The 18,974-nt window shown below is 46.5% G+C and overlaps 1 protein-coding gene across 2 annotated transcripts in view; it reads right to left on the bottom strand.

Annotated features, from left to right (window-relative positions):
• Nucleotides 1–11,781, bottom strand: part of LIMS1 (LIM zinc finger domain containing 1) — a 79,118-nt gene extending 67,337 nt beyond the window's left edge. The window contains exon 1 of one of the 2 annotated variants that reach the window (XM_065677816.1): nt 11,642–11,781. In XM_065677816.1, the coding sequence (XP_065533888.1) occupies nt 11,642–11,688 (47 nt within the window). In that variant the 5' untranslated portion in view covers nt 11,689–11,781. Of the gene's footprint in view, nt 1–5,550; nt 5,632–11,641 lie in introns of those variants that run through there. The other variant, XM_065677817.1, reaches the window with a different exon arrangement.
• Between the last annotated feature and the right edge of the window lie 7,193 nt (nt 11,782–18,974).

Below are 18,974 nucleotides of genomic sequence, written 5' to 3'. Positions count from 1 at the left end.
ATTTAAAGAAGCAAAGAAACAGGATACACCTGAGCTGTTGGAAAACCAAACATCCTAGCATGCCATAAAGTAATTAAAAATTGTAAGGTACATAAGGAAAAAAATTCTTCTGGTGCTGGTAAGAGACAGGAGAGGTGGCATATCACCACTTGGCAAAGGCTGCCAGGAGGGTTCTCACACCCATGCCACTAGGCAAGCTGCAAACCAATGCCTTCTATTTGGATATCCCCAGATGCTGTCACTGTTCCTCAGCTTCCCCTTGCCACAGTACTTTTGATGCCATACCATCATCTACTGAGGTTTTAAAATGTTAGTCATTCTCACAGGTGCATTTCTTGCTTTGGAAGAAAAACTTCAGTAGTGGCATCCTGTGTTTGTTTATACACCTGACCAGGCAATTGTGAATAATATTTTGGAGACAACATCCTACTGCAACACCTGCTTGTACACAATGAAGAGTTGTGGAATAATTTATGTTAGAATCACTTTAAAAAAAACAAACAAACAAATCTACATTTTCTCCTGCCATTCTTCTTACCTATTTGGTTGGTTTCAATACTTCATGTGCTGAAATATATCTCACATGCATCTCATTAAAAAGCTTATGAAGGGAATACAGAGGAACAGATACAGTTTAGTCCCCATGTGAGCCACAGACAGTGAGGGTGAACCCAGGCCCTGTTAGTGGAGATGTTTATCATGCCAGCTCCGCGCACTTGAGCTCTTGGCTCCAAGGAAATGACAATTCAAACTCATAACGTGACCCGAGTGAACTCAGGAATTTAACTCAAGTGCTCTGCATAAGCAGGACTATATTGTCTTCAGACTAAATAAATGAATCCAATTATTTTTATTTGGATACATTTCATTGTCCATGAATTTCTGAAACCCAAGTAGATCCTCTCTGTAAATTTCTGATGTTTCCTTTAAGACAAGAATACTTGAGACAAATATGATGAGCTCCTTGTCCTCCTTGATTTCTGATAATATTGTAAGGAGAAAAGCATATTAAAAAGTTTCAGTAAATTCAATTACATTAATATCCTTGCAACATTTCCACTCAAGCACTAATTCAGCACTACAGTTCGAAATATTGGATGGATATTGACGGCACAAGCACTTTGGGCTTATTAAGCTTTGGTTCAACACGAACTTTAGGTGAACTTCAGTATTTCCATGCTATGAAGAAAAACGTATTTTTAGCATGACAACTATGGATTTCCTTCTAATTAGTTCAGTTAGACCCTGCCTCTCTTACATCCCCAAGGCCAGCTACAAGAACATTATCATTCAAACCATGAATACAGAGGAGGTAACTTTGTTTTTCCAAATATGATGGAAAACCTTTTGCTCTGGAGCTAAGGCCCTATTCATTCTACATACACTTTCATGAAAAGGGATTAATGGTATGTTAGAAAATCTGGACTCAGCAGTTTCTCATTGTATTCTCCATTCGCCGCGGCAGGGGGAACTGATAAATATCTATAGTGTAAATCAAACAAGGAGCATTACTCAGCATATGAGAGAAAAATTCTCCACTTGACATTTGTACCATCATCACCCTCCATGCCTGCATGGGTGGGACACCAGAAGACAGCTTTCAGTGGCATGGTCCCTCCTCTAGGGGGATGAAACCCAACTTCTCACCCCAGAAGACCTCCCAACAGCATGTTGACACCACCCAAACTATTCAAGTGATGGCTGAGATGGCCACAGGGCTCTGCTGGGCACATGGGGATCTACAACCTGGCATCTGCCCCATCACTTCCTTGCTCTGAGCTCTTGTTTCTTGCTCCGGCACTTGTTTCTGTATGTGTGTGCAAGGAACACTGCTGCACACTTTAAACTGTGTTTTTATGGACTTAACAAAAATCCATTATGAGTCAAGCTACCATAAAGCTCAAAATCCATTGGGTAAAAACAACTAAACCAATTTTACCTCAGATGACAGAAAACACTCATTTCGTAATTCTGCCTCCCTTGGGAATCTGTCCACGCTGAAACTGCTCTGAAAAGACATTGTTATCATGCAACAGCATTAAACTCCTCGAATGTCTCTTTTCAATACAGGTTCACAAAGCTATTTATAAATGAATAAACAGCCCAAGGTGAGCAGAAGGCTTTCTCATGAAACCTGAGTAATAACACAATATTACTGTTCCTGGATTCTCTGCCATTTTATCATGTTCTAGCAATTTTCCCAAGAGTGATGTCAAGGATCCTCTTAACTCTACTGTTTGCCCATCTCTGCATGCTAATGATAAAAATATTGATTTTCACATTTGTGACTGATGCAATTCAACACAAGAAATCCAAGTTATTTCCCCCTTGCCATGTACCAGCTAAGCAATCGCCAGCACAAAGAGCTTCACTTGTGTCAAAATGAAGCAGTGTCATTTAATACTTGACACTTGAAATAGCACTTCATTTTCCCTGTACTTTTCAAAACAGAGCCCCAGTCCAGCAGTTAATGCAGGCTGTGGAAGGGAGGGGTGTGAAGAGCAGCAATGTTTTCTGGGTGAGGCTTGCCTCAGGTGTTAGCCAACAACGAGGAGCATCCTGCTTTCCCTTGAGAATAACGCTATGATCTGTACTGACCATGGCAGAGCCTGGCACATCAAACACCCACCACTGCTGAACCCCCTTCGACCCTCCCCAGGTCCCACTGGAGAGGTCAGGGTGATCATTCCCATCCTGTGTGGGACAATAAAGAAAACACAGCTTTCGGGCTTAGATGAAGATTGGAAATTCTGACCTCTGGTCTTACACCATACACAGCCATTGGCAATATTTTATCCTTCCTTCCTTGCTTCATCTGGCTACAAAGCTATGGCACAACTCCTCCCCCAGCCACCCTGGCCACACTCCAAAGCTAAACTCAGCCTGATGACCAGAGAGCTTCGTGCTTCATTCCGCTGCCTGAAGACATACAGCTTCCAGCGTGGCACTGAGCAATGCCATTTCACAGAGGACATCACATAAGCAGGATGCCCAGGGAGAAGGAGACCCTTTTCTCATTGGGAAAAAGAGAAATTGTAATTGCTGGAGATTTCAACAGAGAACGATTCATCTGAGGGCTGCAAGCCCATCAGTCTCCCCAGAGACTGCCCTGGCTCTACAGGTTTCTTTTATAGAACCTGAAACAGTTCTTCAGTGTTCACTGAAACAGTGAACCAGCAGGATATCAGCCAAAACAATAATCCCCACTGGCCTTTAGATCATTTCAAACAATTAACATAAGCTGCTATTACTTGATGTAACAATAGAAATCACACTTCTTTGGTGCACTATGGCAAATAAGCATACTGAAGAGGCAAAAGGAGGTAGTGGGATTTTTTTTTTCTGGGAGAAAAGTACTTTTGTAAATAACACCTACTCCATGGACCATATTTATACAACTATTTCAACAAGCAGGACTTGTGAAAGTCCACTATAATCCACTAACGACAAAAGATCAAAGAAACTAACAGGAAGGCCAGGATGCAATCAAAATATTTGATCAGTGAGAGGTTTCTTATCCCAGCCATAAACTCAAGGGCATTTCAGTGCGAGCTGTGGGAGGAGAAGCTGCCATGACTGCCCAGAGGATGCGTGGCCAAGGTAGATGGAGTCCCCTGAGAGAATCTTGCCCTCGTGTCCTGCCAATGTCCCTTCCTCCTTCCCTGCATGGACACCAGCGGCACACACCATCCGGGGTCTCCCATCCGTTTCAGTTAAACAATCAAGGGTGGAAATGTTATTCGTTCTCCTAAATCCCCCCTCCCCCACCAAAGTTAAACATTAGGCCTTTGGTTAAACTAAATGTGGGTTTTTTCTCTTCCTTTTAAAGCAAAGTCTCACGATCCCGGGGTGACCCCGGTGGGAGGACAGAGGGGGAGGCAGGGAGACCTCGCCGTGCACTCAGAGTACTGCCAGAGCCAAATGAGCGTCAGCTCCCTGCATGGCAGAGATGGGTATAAAGGGCTTTGAATTACTTCCTTTCTTTTTTTTTTCCCCTAAAGAACAAGGGAAGAGCTACTGGGATTTTCCTCCTCACACTTTTCTTTTTTAAACACATACTTGGCAAACATTAAAGAGTTACATATTTGGATACATTAAACAAGTACTTTGATAGTTCAATTTTTGTAAGAAAAAAAAAAAAAAAGGCAAATTCTCACCTTCTTTAAAGGCTTTACTCCTACTTGTTTGCATGTTCCCTAGGTTATCAGCACATTTCCCTTGGCTTTTCTGACAGAAATACACATATCCTTGTAACCAGAGAAGTATGGGAAACTCTGGAAACATCCAACTCTGTACAAACATTTAAAGCTCAGACACCCTAATACAAAACAAGCACTTCTCTGAAACAAACATCTCCAGATGTTTTAACATATTTTTATATAGATAGATATATATAAGATGTGACTCAGGCACGGAAAGCCAAAAGAATGTTCTCATTTCCTGAGGCTGGCTAACAAAAAGGGAAAAAAATGTGAATGAAGGAACAAAGATTTTGTAAGTCAGCTTTTTCTTAACAGCAGCAGCTTTAAAATGATCCACTTCAATTCCTTTTTCATATAGTCAGAATATTGCCTCTCTAATGCAACTGTGTATACACAGTTGAGGAAACAGAGAAGGGAGGAAAAGACACGCTGTTTAGTGACATGGTTAAAGTACTATGGAAATGTCAGACTCAGGAGGTTCCTGCCCTTCTCCTTTTGGCCCCGGTGAAGCTCACTGGCTGCTCCCACTGAGCCCCCTTTTCCACAGCAGCTTGCTTGGTCTCTACGGCACAGAGTTTGAGAAGAACAAGCCAGCAGCCACATGCACTGTGGCTGTCCCACAGCCAGGTCTCTAGATGGTGGGACTCAGCCTGCAAGACCTCAAAAGCACAGCTCTTGTTCCGTTTTATTTCTTAACAGTACAAGCGGGCATATATAGCATCCAGTTCCTCTGGACTTCACAGCAACAGGTGAAAAAAGACTCTGGGCACCTTCAGATCATGAAGTCGTGTCCTGCCAACAAATGTTAGGTAGATTTAAACAGGTATTGATGTGCTGCTATTCTCTGTGCCCTCTCTAACCATATCTATGTGTCACGGCGATGAGACACAAGGTCTCCTTCCTCCGAATCCTCTGAAGGTGAATTCTGCAGACTAGTTCTGTGACAACCGTAACAAAACCACTGCCGTGATAGTTTACCTCCGGGCAGGGCTGTAGTGGGGGACAAGAAGCTGTGGAGAAAAAATACTCAAGGGTGCTTTCAACAGCAGCAAGCAAAATTGCCCAGGCAATCCTCCTTCAACAACTCTTCCAGTACACAGAGCATGAACATGCCCCTTCCCAACACTGCACCCAGGATGGCCACAGGCAGTCCACAGCCCCAACCCAGACCGTCAACAAACACAGCTCCCTCCTTCTTTAGAGCCTCAGCACCTCCTCACAGGACCCCACCTATAACACCACTCACTGGACCACAGCAACATGACCCAGTCACAAATCCATGCTTCTGCCGAAATAGGCGTGTCCACCTTTCCAATGTCCCTTCACCCCAGACATCACCAGCACTCACAAGATCAAGGAATCGATCCAGACTGAGACAAAATCAGTTTTAAATCTATGTATCTACTAGTCTCTCTCGCCATGGGTTTTCAGCTGGCTCAGGTTCCCATTGCCAGCACGAGCGATGTTGTGGGACGGGAGCGTGCGAGTCACCCTGGTCAGCTGTAGCACAACCACATGCTTAATTAAAATGTCTCTGTAATTGCCGCCTGCGGGTAAAGCAGCTGCCCTGGCACAGCCCAGATATGGTGTGTCCTGCTTCGTGACACTGGGCAGAGCTGGGGCTGGGAGATCATCACTGCTGGGTGAACCTCAGCCCACTTACCAGCAGACCCAGGCAAAAACAAATTACTTAATCCAGCGCAAATGTTGGTGTCTCTGTCACAGAACCTAAGCCTGTCCTGCTATCAAAACAGTAGAGGGGTTACAAACTGAAGTATGAGCCTATTTGCAAGCGTTTCCTCACAACGAAGATTCATCAAAACCAGAGGGTTTTGCAAGCAGATCTTCTGTGCTGATTCAGCCCTGAATCTGCAGGGGCCGCCTTACCCTGACCACACTGGCTAGCAGTCCGTGCCGCCCTGCCTGCCAAGCTCTAGCTTTTCATTCCCAAATCAGAGACAGCATGCCAGGACACACCAAGGGAGGACTCAGCGATGCTGTGGCTCAGGGAGGCGAGAGGCTGACAGCCAGTTCCTCACCCCCACCGGGCAGCACCCAGCGCCAAGGGGATGACCAAGACTCTGCGACAAATCGTTGCAGAGCACTGATGCCTCCTTTCCCCCTCCCAGGGCAGATTTGAAGCTATTTCTCTGCGTGGTTGTCTCTCCTCACATCAATCCCACAGCTGTTGCGCATCAGCATGGGGTCTGGACAGGAGCCACAATGCCATGTTGTTGCCTCCCAAGTATTCGCTGGCGTTACTGCTCAGCTTTACTGTGGTCTTTCTCGGTGCCCCCAACTACACTAAAACAATGTGTCAGTACAGAAAACCCTTATAATTCTGAGCATGGCAGCTTCCCCATGCTGCTCAGGCCACCCAGGAAACATTCATAACATCATTACATTGCCTTAGTTTCTCAGATTATCCACACCAACTTCCCACCCATGGTGGGAGCAACAAACACTGAGGTTTTAACTCTGCTGTTTCCACCAGTTTAGGGTTTACTCAATCAAAATGCCATCCACTGGTGTGCTCCTAGTTCTTCACACTATTTAATGCAAGCAGTGACTGAAACAGCCCTGTGACTCAAGACTCATCTTCCTATCGAATTCTGTAGAAGTGGCTGGTGAGTTCTTTTAATAAATGAAAAAATGGACGATCAGAGCTGGAATTCAAGGACTTCTTATTTAAAATACAAGGGAAAACAAGATGAAAAACACTTAGCATAAAACCTCATCCTGGGTGCTGTCCTTGTTGTGACACTATTTTTTACGCACCCTAGGATACTCCGGACGATGCCATTTTTGCGCAGGAACACCGTTTCAGACTGCAGGCAAGAGGTCCACCCTGCCCATAAATAGTTTGTCACTGAGTACACCATCAGCGTCTGCCCCCCGGACCTTGCCTATGGTCTCCACGACAAACTCATCAAACTCTTCTGCGTCAAGGGTTACTAGGGCACACAAAACCAGTCAAGGAAATTACAGTATCTTTTTTTTTTTTTCCTTCTATCTGCTTAAAAAACATAAGTAAGCATTTTCACAAAGACTTAAGACACTGCAGGAAGGGAAGTGCTGAAGTAATTGCAAAGGAGTGTCCTAATTTGAAGAAAAGCATTAACCCCAGAGCACATTCCCTTGCTACATTTTCTCTAATTGTTAGGTTGAATTAGGACCTTCCCATCCTTGCTGCCTGAACACCACCACTTCTGCACAAGCTGTTCATGCACTGTAACACGTTGCTAACGCAACAGGGACAGCAGACCACGTACACAGACGCTTGGCTCATGCTATGGATAGTTTATACAAGGGAAGGCTTTGGCTATCAAAACATGACTGTCAGTCTAATTTTCCTTGTCATTAGCACCTGTCATCATGGAAAGACCTGACAGGAGTAAGCTCCCCATCAACTATGAAGCTGCTTTTAGCACAGCTAATAGTTAAAGCCTCCCTACATTGTAAAGTAATAAGAGACTGTATTATGCCACGGAGTGAAAAACCTTTAAATCGGGCTTTGGAGAAGAACAAAACCCAGATGAATCAGGATGTCTAACCTCACACACTTAGCACAAAGCCACAATTGCAGGAGCTGAAAAGCCTGCCTTAAGTGCTTCAAAAATAAATATTTTATTGCAACTTGAAAAAGAATTTGTTAACTATAAAAACCATTCTCTGCCTACTGCAGGCCATTAACGGTTCCTGGGCAGTAACTGTACACGGACAGTTCTAAGAAAAAGATCTGTGCATCACAACTGAGACAGAGTGCAGCATTGCATTTAGATTCTTACTTACGGAGTCCCTATCAAAGCCAGCAACACTATAAAGTGCCCACATTTTTGACCTTTACAGACTACAGCAGATCAAGAGCTATAAATCCAATGAGTCTATGCTAGTTTTTCAAATGCAGTTACGCTCTAAATAAAGAGCAGCCTGCTTTGTTCAGTATTGTATGCATGTTGGTCTGCATTTATTGCTACAAACTAAAGAGTTTGTGCTAGGAAACTACAAAAACTTAAGACAATAATGCAATAATACTGCAAGCTGATGTTTTTTTCTCTGAAATGCCTAAGAAACTTATTCCAACGATAACACATCAAAACGAGCTCAGCACAACCAGCTGGAAAAGCTGCCCACAAAACTCAGAGGACATATACTAAGCAAGCACCCAGCAATCCCAAATGACAGCCCACCACCCAGCACTGACTCATCTATAGGACACACTGCACATCCCTCCCTGCACAAACCCCTCTCCTCTGGGGCAGTCTCATCTCCCAGCATGATGCTGAGTGAGATGGGTGTGGGTGTGGGGATGGGTGCCTTGGGCAGTGCGTGTCCAGGTTTCAGCACCAGCCTCCAAGTTCCTTCAACTGCAAAACAAAAGCTGCAGCAGCCACTCCAGTTCAAAAAAGCCTCTATAAAGTGAAGGAGATAAACAAAAAAGTTAAGAGTATTTCCCAGGACAAAAGCAAACCCCATGCATGCACCTATTGACCTGCTGCTCTTCCGTGTACCAAACCAAGAGACGGACCTCACATCATTCCTTCCTTTTTTATTTCCCAAGATTATTTGAACTCTCTAAATCAGAGCAAAAAGTAAAGATCTGATACCCTTAGGACTTTCAGGCTGTGGAAGCCTTTGAGAGAACCACTTTTTGTTAAAAAGTGGTTTTGAATGAAACATTTGCATTTTTAGCTTGTTTGGGTTTTTATTTCCCCAAAGAACCAAAACAAGAAAGAGCACAGATTTTTAATTTCCTCTCCCTACACTTTACCAACAGAAATGTATCTCATACAAACCTTACCCTTTTGTTTTAGTTTGACCTCAACAGGCTGGAATCATCTAAAGAAAAACTCCTTCAGCCAGCAGTCCTGCAACTGGCTTCCTCTCTGGAGCTGACCCCACAGCCTGTCCCCGCTGTGCCCTGTCAGGCAAGCAGCATTCCCTGCCTGGCCAGCAGCTCCCTCCAGTCACGCTGCTGCCAAAATCAACTGCACAGCACCACCACCTCCTGAGCCGCAGCAGAGCCCCTCATCCTCGATACAACGATTCACCCCAAATGACTGGTGGGAACAGCACCGCAGAGGGGTCTGGCCTATTTAGACACGGGGCTCCATATCCAGCCCTTGCTGGGCAAGCAGTTCATACTGAGAGTGCAGCAGCAGCAGTGGGACTCCAGCCCGACTCTCAGCCATGGGAGGATTTGCTCAGCTGGGAAGCAGCCAGGCTCATCCCTGCTGCCAGGGAGGAAGGATGCTCAAGCTATCAGCCAATCCCAGGATGGATGCCCTGCGGATGCCGCTTCCCTGGATGTGCTAGCCACCCGCTTTTCTTCTTTTGGATCCACGGTGTGCATTTTGCATTGAAAAAGCTTCCCCTTAGACAGCTTTAAGCAAAGTGGGCTCCCACCAGAGTGCTCTGCTGCTTCGCCTCAGCAAGTTTCTGCAAGCGTGGGCTCTAGCCTGACTTTGTCCCAAAATTCCTTGCTGTGCCCGGGGTGTAGCCTATTTCATATTCTGGGAAACGTGTACCAGCAGGACAGCTGGCTTGCTCCCTGACAACTTCAGCAAAACAGATGCCAAATACGCAATTGCTCTATTTACCCGACGAGGCAGGCTCTGTACTGGAGCTGAAGCACCTGTGTGGGGCTGAAGGCCACGCAGATCCTTGCAGTCACAAGAGGCTGATGCTCGCAGCACAAACACTGACCACTCAGGCACTTTTGGGAATAGAACCTCTCCTATGAAGACAGGCTGAGAGAGCTGGGGTTGTTCAGCCTGGAGAAAAGAAGGCTCCAGTACGATCTTATAGCAGCCTTCCAGTACTAAAAGGTAGCTTATAAAAAATCTGAAGAGGAACTTTTTACAAGGGCATGTAGTGATAGAACAAGGAGGAATGGATTTTAGCTGAAAGAGGGGAGACTTACATTAGATAGTAGGAAGAAATCCTTCACTATGAGGGTGGTGAGGCACTGCCACAGGTTGCCCAAAGAAGCTGCGGATACTCCACCCCTGGAAATGTTCAAGGCCAGGTTGGACAGGGCTTTGAGAAAGCTGGTCTAGTGGAAGGTGTCCCTGCCCATGGCAGGGGTTGGAACTGGATGTGCTTAAAGATCCCTTCTAACCCAAACTTTTCTGTGGTTCTATGAATGCAGAAAGAAGCCTGGCCTAGAAACACCTATCACCCACTGAGATGTGGGTTGCAACTTAGAATGAGTGAAGAAAAAAGTTACCTTCATACACACAGACATCTGAATCACTTTGTCATCCTTTCCTCAGCATGCAGTCTCAGCAGCTATCGCTGAAGCTGGCCAAGGCTGGTGAGACCCACCGTTAGCGGGGCGCTGACCCGGGAGCAGGGCCAGCTCAGCACTGCCCACCACAGTGGCCCCGACTCGGTTTGCCTTCACTGCTGACACAGCTCTCCTTCAAAGGCGTGGTGTGGAGCTGGAGGGGCTCGCGGTAGAAACCGGGCACGGGAAAGATAAAGCAGTCTTTAGCCAGGCTAAAGTCTGGACACCAGGTGACGTCCGGAGCCCGCAGCCCAAGCCTGCTACGAGTCACTCTTTTCCCTTCCCGCAACCCCAGGTTTTGCCGTTATTAGTGCAGCACTTGCCAAGTGCTTTAACTAGGGACGTTTCTTCTTGAGAAATAACTACAGCGGGTGAGGCTCTGAAACACGGGACGAGGAGCAGAAGAGACTTTGCTTTCCATAACCCATCCCCATTAACCATTCCCCAAGATATGACTACTCCATAATTGTGGGATAGGCATAAAACTGCACGAATCTCACCACGTAAACACCCGAGGTTACTCAGAACCGCGCTTTTAGAACAACCCCGTCCCCTAGGAAAGGCCGCCTCTTAACGCCAGGGGCACTAAACCATCCTCAAACTCCGTCCAAAACAGGTTACACTCGAGGTTTGTGTACCATTTACGGCTTGCTGTGACAAGGACGCACGGCCATCCCGCTGCTCCTCAGGTGAACGCAGCCCCGAGGGGATGAGAGGACACGGGTTCGCCGTGCCCGCTCCTGCCGGCCCCGTCCCGGAGCCGCCGGAGGGAAGGTGAAAGCTCCACGAGAAACGGGAACTTCCCGGGGCGAGGGGAGGAGGCGGCTCACCTGCCCGCCTGCAAACCACCAGCCGTGGCGGGGCCCCGCTCCTTCACCGAGCCCCGCAGCGCACCGTCCCAGCGCCCTGCCCACCCGCCGCAGCCCGGGGCCACGGCCGCCGCCGCCGCCGCCCTCCTCCGCGCACGGCGCCCAGAGGAGCAAAGGAGAGCGCCTTCCCCGGGGCACCGGAACGGAGGTGGGCAGGGGGTGCTCGAGCAAGCGGGCAGCAACCGCTGACAGCGGCCGGGCCGCGCCGAGACAAAGCGCCGCCCTCGCAGGCGCCCGCCGGGGGAGGCGGGACGGGGCGGGCGGCCCCGTGCTTCTCCTACCTGTTACAGTTCATCCCTGCCGCCGCCGCCGCGGCCACCCCCAGCATCCTGCCGCCGCCGCCGCAGAGCGCCCGCCGCCGTCGGGAGGAGCCACGCCGGGCGGCGGTAATGGCGCTGGGCGGCCGCACCACCGGCGCCGCGCCCGCTGGGGGGCGCGCTCCGCCCGCCTCGCCGCTGCTGCCGGGCCCGGCTCCGAGGGCCGAGGGCAGGCACCGCCCCGGTGCGCCCGCCCCCCGCGCCTGCTAAGGCCGCCCGGGCCCGCCCGGTGAGGAGGGCGGGCTTGGCCGCGGGGGAGCCAAAGCCCCGCCCTTGGCGGTGTTCAGCGCCGGGCTTTGAGCAACCTGCGCTCGTGGAAGGTGTCCCTGCGCATGGCGGGGCGTTGGAGCGGGGTGAGCTGTAAGGCCCCTTCCAACCCCAGCCGTTCTATGGCTGTAAGTCTTGGGAGCTGGTGTATTTGTGGTTTTTAGCAGCCCCTCAGGAAACGCGCGGGGTTGGAGGGGGGGTCGTGGGCAGAAAGGCCTGTGAAGGAGCCTGCAGTGGGTGCCAGAGAGCGCTTGTTGCTGTGTTTTTCCAGAAGATCAGCGTTGAAAAAATTCCAAGTATTTTTGCTATTTCTTACATGTGGTTGTGTAGTATGGTATTATTTCTAGCAAGAGAGCTGTTGCCTCATGTCAAGGAGGTCTTTCTATTCTGGCTTGGAGACTGGCTTAAGGTGAGGCAATAGCTCTCATGCTAGAGGTAATACTGTACAGTGTAAGATAAGGCTCCTTAAGGTGAGTGCTGGGGCAAGGTTCAGTTTTTAATCGGCATTGTTTAACAACAGTACTAACAAGCAATCATGTAGGAAAGGGCCAGCGCCTCACCTGGGTTCTGCTAACGTTGTTAGAAGGCAAATATGAGTAAGTAGGAGCCTTCGCTGCCAGAGCTGCCCAGCCTGAGGGTGAGGCCCTGCTCAACTTGCAGAGAAGCAATCCCATTCCAAACTGTACAAGTTCCAGAGGTATATGGACAAAGGAAAGAGGGTTATGGGAAACGTAGGCTTATTAAGCTATCTGTATTGCCAACCTGTTGCCAGCCTTTGTATCAGAACAAGGAAGCTGCACAGTGGAAGAAAAAATGCAAATATTTGCCTGCCAAGATTGAGGAAGTCCCTGTGGCTCCAAGAAGACAACACGTGCGGGGAATACATTAAGCCAGAGAAAATCCGCATGGGCAGGTACAAGTGAACACACGTCAGGAAGGGTTATCTGAACTGCATGCCCATGGAGTGCATCTGCTTCAGTATCTATTAGGACTAGGAAAAGAATGTGAATTTTGGGGTCTATAATTCACAAAAGATATTTGGTGGCAGTGCTGCAAACATGGTTCTGGACGGAGCTATCACTGTAAACACACAAACTTCAGCCTGTCTGTTGGGTTTTTGTCTGTTTATTTGTTTGTTTGCTCCTCCACAGGGTTCAGTTTTGCTTGCCAAGTTTGTGAACCCAAACAGCAAAATTTGAGCATCACGGGGAATACATTTCTGCGCAAAGAGGGAACTAAAGTATATGGCTGGAAAAGGGAAGGGGTGGTATGCCAGAAGGGGGAGGGGTGATCCTTCCGCTCTGCTCGGCACTGGTGAGGCCACATCTGAAGAGCTGGGTCCAGGTCTGGGCTCCACAATACAAGACACGTGGCCATACAGGTGAGAGTCCAATGAACAGCCACTCAGACAACTAAGGAACTGGAACATCTCTGCTATGAGGGGAGGCTGAGAGCTGGGTCTGTGCAGCCTGGAGAAGAGAAGGCTCCAGGGGATCTCATCCACGTGTATACATACATGATGGGAGGGTCCAAAGATGCTGGAGACAGGTTCTTCTCAGTGGTACCCAGTGACAGGACCTCTGGGGAAATGGGCACAACCTGAAACACAGGAGGTTCCCTCTGAACATCGTGAAATGCTTTTGCACTGCGAAGGTGACCAAGCACTGGCACAGGGTGCTCAGGGAGATTGTGGAGTCTGCATCCTTGGAGATATTCCACAGCTGTCTGGACATGGTCCTGGATAACTGGCTGTATCTGGCCCTGCTTGAGCAGGGTTCGGACGAAGTGAACTCCAGCGGTGCATGCCAACCTCAACCAGCCTGTGATTCTGTTAAAAAAATGAAACAAGCACACTCCTCTGCCCGCCCCCCCCAATAAACCCCCCAAACAAACAAAACCAACCCAAATCAAAACACACACTCATTTTAATGAGCCTGGCAGCAGAGCTTCCTTGCATCATCTAAATAAGCACTCGTTCTGTGCCAGTTGCAGGTAATACTACCCTTCTGTTTTTCTCTCATCAGCTTTGGGCAGTCTGCCATCACCTCTAGGCAGCTTCACAAATGGCTTTAATTAACCCCAGTTTGTCTGTAAGGACTTCAGGGCCTCTCCCTTGCAGGTCCTCCTTGGGGAGCTGTACGAGGTGGGTTCCCCTGGCTGCTGAGCCCAGCTGAGGAGCAGCACCTCTGGCCAGAACAGCCTGAACAGAGGGGAGGTGGCTGGGCAGACGTGCAGCTGCCAGGGCAGCGAGCTCCAAAACAGTGAGTTCTGGAAATAATTAACAGGCAGCACCAGCAAATGAGTGCAACCGTTACGGTCCTGCCTTTAGAGAGCACGTTAACAGATTCAATGGCAACTGAATTGCACCGTGTGCAGCTTTCCAGTGCTTTTAGAGATGACATCCCCAGAGCCTTGTCCGCTGGCAATATAATCTCAAAGTAGCAACGGCATTCAGAGGGAGCGGGAGAGCCTCCTCCAAACATGTACGTGTGCCAGACACTGAGAACTAGCAGCTTCTGGAAATGTAGTAAGAAGAGCCAGGAATGTAGTTTCATGGGCTGCCTCCCTAGGCTCTGTTGTGTGCTTTGCAGCAAGTTTGCACCTTGGCTTTAGGGTCTGATTTTAACTTTAGTTGTGACTTGCTGTACAACAGAAACAGCAGTTCTTAATTGTTATTAATTCCCCATTACATAATCTTAGAGCATGCTAGCATTCTAATTAACTTGTAAAATTCAGTCCAGAATACTTAGGCAAATCATTTAATAGGATTCACAAACACATGTCATGAGCTCAAAAGAAAAAAAGGAACTCCTTCCAGCCCAGTGTAATGAGAAGCTACAACTATTTTCTCCCTATGCAGCTTTTAAAAAACACGGTACTTCTGCCTGCTTATTCCTGCTTACAAAGCCAGCACAAAGTTAAACATTCTACTGCTAATGTGCTTGGCATCAGGAGGAGAAGTGCCATTATCCCCAGCAGACAAGTGAGGAAACAGAAACAGAGAAATCGCGATTAAACTCATAAGGGAAGCATTGGCAAAGCAGGGACTTGGACTCCGTGTCTCCAGACCAGCATATTAATCACAAAATTAATGTTGGTTTGGGTTTGGCTTTTCTCTCCCATCTCTCCCTGCTAGATGAGAGCAAAAAGCAGTTTTAAGGAGACACATTCTTTTGATGTTCTGTTTCCAGAGCACTTTAAGTCTTCCATCACTGTTGAAATGGCAACATACAGTACCTGGCTGGTAGTGGTAGAAGTGACTGCACAGAACCTTTTTCTACTCAGTTATACACACTACTGTCAGGTTTGCTGACACCAAACAAGACCATTACTGTAGGCCTGGAGAAAGAAGGGATATTGGGGAGACAGATAGGAAGGCTTGGTGAAAGAATTTGACTGCCTGTCTCCGACCACAAATACCAGCATTTTTACACCCATTTCTGACTCATTTCCAGAAAAAGTATTTCACAATTTTGCCATAGTAATACGAACAGACTTGAGTAAGTAGCTTGCAACTGTGGTATTTGCTCTACCTTTTGCTTTCTCCCAGAACTTCATGTAGCCGCAGATGGCATATTTACAGGATCAGAGAATGGTTTGTGTCAGAAGGGATCTCAAAGCTCATCTGGTTCCAACCCCCCTGCCATGGACAGGAACACCATCCACGAGACCAGGTTGCTCCAGCCTGGCCTTGAACACTGCCAGGGATGGGGCAACCACAGCTTCTCTGGGCAACCTGTGCCAGTGCCTCACCGCCTCACAGTAAAGAACTTCTCCCTAATAGCTAATCTAAACCTACCCTGACTCCAGGTGCCTGTTAACACAGCAGCCTTGTGCATGTTTACCTTAACATACAAGGTGGATTTCAATTATAAACTGTGTCAGTGTTCTTCACGTTGTGCTTCCAAAGTTTGAAGTTAAAGCAACAGCAAAGGAAACTTTGACAATTTAAGTATGAATAATTTTTTAACACAGGGGGTACTGGTAAACATTCATAGCAAAACTGTCAATGAATTCACAAGTAACAAATAATTTAGGTTTCATGTTCTTGCTCAGCATTAATAACTTCCCAACTCAAGTGTAGACATAGGTCTTGACCACTGTGTTTGATCTCCATAAAAATCTTTGCTATTAAAAAAACCTTGTATATAGGTTATTCAGAATACTAAGAGTTTTATTGTAGTCATCATTCTGACATCCTTATAAAAGCAAAGCTGAATTTCTGCTTTGCGCATTTCAGACACACCTAGCATATTTGGCTTCACCTGTTTTTGGAAGATGGAAGGAGATTGTTCAGGAGCAGGAATATAACTTTTATAGATCAATCTTGAAACCATGCAACATTGATTAAATAAAAAAATTCCATATTTAGCAGCATAAATTTCTGCTTCATGACAAGGTCGGGAATTGGATGGACACAATAACAGCTAAAGAAACAGCTGATGGCAGCACAACGGAACAGGTAGTTTGAAAGGTAACTTAATGACTTTTGGCAACCATGGTAGTATTCTCACAGTTTTATTTAAGCTTGTATGCCACTTGCATATAACAGAAATGTCCTCAGCAGCATTCACTGCTAGTGATGCTTTAAAAAAAAAGTTCAGGGTGTCCATTCCTAACTAACTGAAAGCTTATAGTCTACATTGGTAGGTAAAGCTATAAAAAGAGTTAATTTAATCCACAGTCACCTTTTCTGTTTACCAGGCTATTCTGATTATGCTCCACCTATCATAAAAAATAAACCACTCCCTGAGCCACCCCGAATTCCTAACCCACCCATCAGAAAGAGTTTTTCAAAGTCTTGGCTGTTCAGCTACAGAAGGTAGGGACAAACCTGATGGCAAATCCTGCTGACAAACCCATCCTTCTCTACCGCATGTGTTAGCACAAGAACCCTTAGCTATTGCAAGATCAGTGGTATTATCATAGGTTAAAACCTAAGTCATTGCTTGAGGCCGATTTGATGCAATTAGTTATAATTAACCATATTTTGTTTAGTTATTTGGATGTTTTTGCTAATGCCAGTATTCACAGGTCCTCCAAAGAGAGGAAATGCAGCTCAAAAGTTGAGCAGCACAAAAGTCAGTCAAATACTTCGGGAGAACTAGAGGAGAGGGGACAGGTTCCAATGGGAAGTAATCTAAGTCTGTCATTTTTCAGTGTTAAGCTTTTTGTCACTGCAACTTTCATCCTTCACAGAATGTTACAAACCCTATGGTTCACTTAATTGCATTTTCTGACAATCCTCCTACTGCAAGAGCAGCTTGATCCATCCGCTATCCCCCACTGCTCTGCAAACAACTGGCTTAACCAGTTTCCCAGAGGAAGGCTGGTGGGGAACCTCAGGGCAGGGGCAGAGAGCCACCGTATCGGCAACAGGAGTTGCTGTTGCAGTTTGTATTGCCTCCATCTGCTTCTCTCTCTGCTCTTGCAGGGGCTTCCTCAGTAACACACATCTGTCCCCTGCAAAGGCTGGCGGCTTTGCCTGGGTTGCTGCAGACCACTCACAAGAGGAACATGAACTAGTCTGTATAAATATTTGGATGCTAAAAGCCAAAAATGGTACAATCGGCCTTTTGCCTTGGCAGAAGTAATGCTGAGCATCAGCAACTTAACTCCGCAAGGGGAATGACGACAGTAAACCAGTACTTAGGTAAAAGCCTTCTTCTAGAGTACTGTAATAGGTTCTGTGGTTTTTACTTTTGGGATGTTCTGCATGCAGCAAGGGGCAAGAGATCCAGGAACTAATATGTACCTCCACGCTGGAAACAGTCCGAGTGTTCTCAGAACAAGCTTCAATTTTCAAGCAATGAAGCAATAAACCCCCCTTAAATCCTATACTCGTCTGCAGCTGCCTATCAATTTAAAACACTTTCAAAGGCCATTATCAGAAGACTGGGAGTATGCCCATGCCCAAAACAGCACATTGGCTTCTACACTGATTATCTTTACCTTGGATTCTTAAGAAGCCTGCAGGGATTCACTGACAACAAATAGAGTAAATGTTTCGCTAATACTGAAGTGGATTGAATTGTTGGAGCAATAATTGACTTGCATTTTTCCACTTTGATTTACTATCCTCAATCTCCATTACTCAGCCCAGCCTTGATCCTGAGGATGAGCCCGAGGAACAAGGACAGGCGGGAAGCTCTTGAAACCAAGATGCATCCTCATCTTTGCAAGACAATGATAAATTTTAGATCAAGTTCAATCTGAAAGGCAGTCAGATTATTATTTACCTTTCCCATAGCATATATACATTTATGTGAAAGCTGTTAAAGTTGACTTTAAATATCAAGCTTTCTTTTTTGACTACTTTGTATCTATTTGTTACATCAACTTCTTTTTCTACCTTATGCTCCCTTCTCTGACCATGTGTTTGTGTAAGCATGGCCTAACACAAACATGGATAGCAAGAAGATAAACACACCAAGCTCTCACTTGAATCAACAAACAAACCAACTGCCTCTTCATCCACAGAGCATCTAATCTTTGTGCAGATACTGAAAAATTATCACAGCGAATTAGGGAGGAGGTTGTTTTGTGCCCTTTGAAGCTGACTGCTGTTAGGAAGTGCTGATTCATAAGGTGGCTTAAAATAAAAAATACTGAGTGTACTCCTTCTGACAAGCACATTAATACCTTCTGCATCCCTCCTCTCCTTCGTGTCAGACATTGTCAGATTGTTGGTGATAATCTAGTAACACATTTGAAATTTAAATGAGCCCTTTTTTTTCTTAAAACTTGATTTTTCCTAAAAAAAGAAACACCAAAAATAAACAAAAAAACCCAAACAACAAAACCCACCAAAAACCCCAAACCCCTGTAACAAACCGATTTCTTTTCCTCTTCCATTGATCTAGAAGTATCCATCACTGTTACTGTGTTCCAAAGTAAAGACTGCAGCTACTACACCAGATCCATAAAATCTTCTCTTTAATACTTCAGTTACCATCCTGTTGTTTTCTGTCTTCCACCTGAGAAGTATTGTCTCAGGTAGGAACAGGCATTCAGGGAAAAGAGAACAGCA

This window comes from Lathamus discolor, chromosome 4, assembly GCF_037157495.1.
Source record: "Lathamus discolor isolate bLatDis1 chromosome 4, bLatDis1.hap1, whole genome shotgun sequence".
In the NCBI taxonomy this organism is placed as follows: Eukaryota; Metazoa; Chordata; class Aves; order Psittaciformes; family Psittacidae; genus Lathamus; species Lathamus discolor.
The sequence above is the reverse complement of the archived record's forward strand: the minus strand, read 5'-3'. Positions and strand labels throughout refer to the sequence as shown.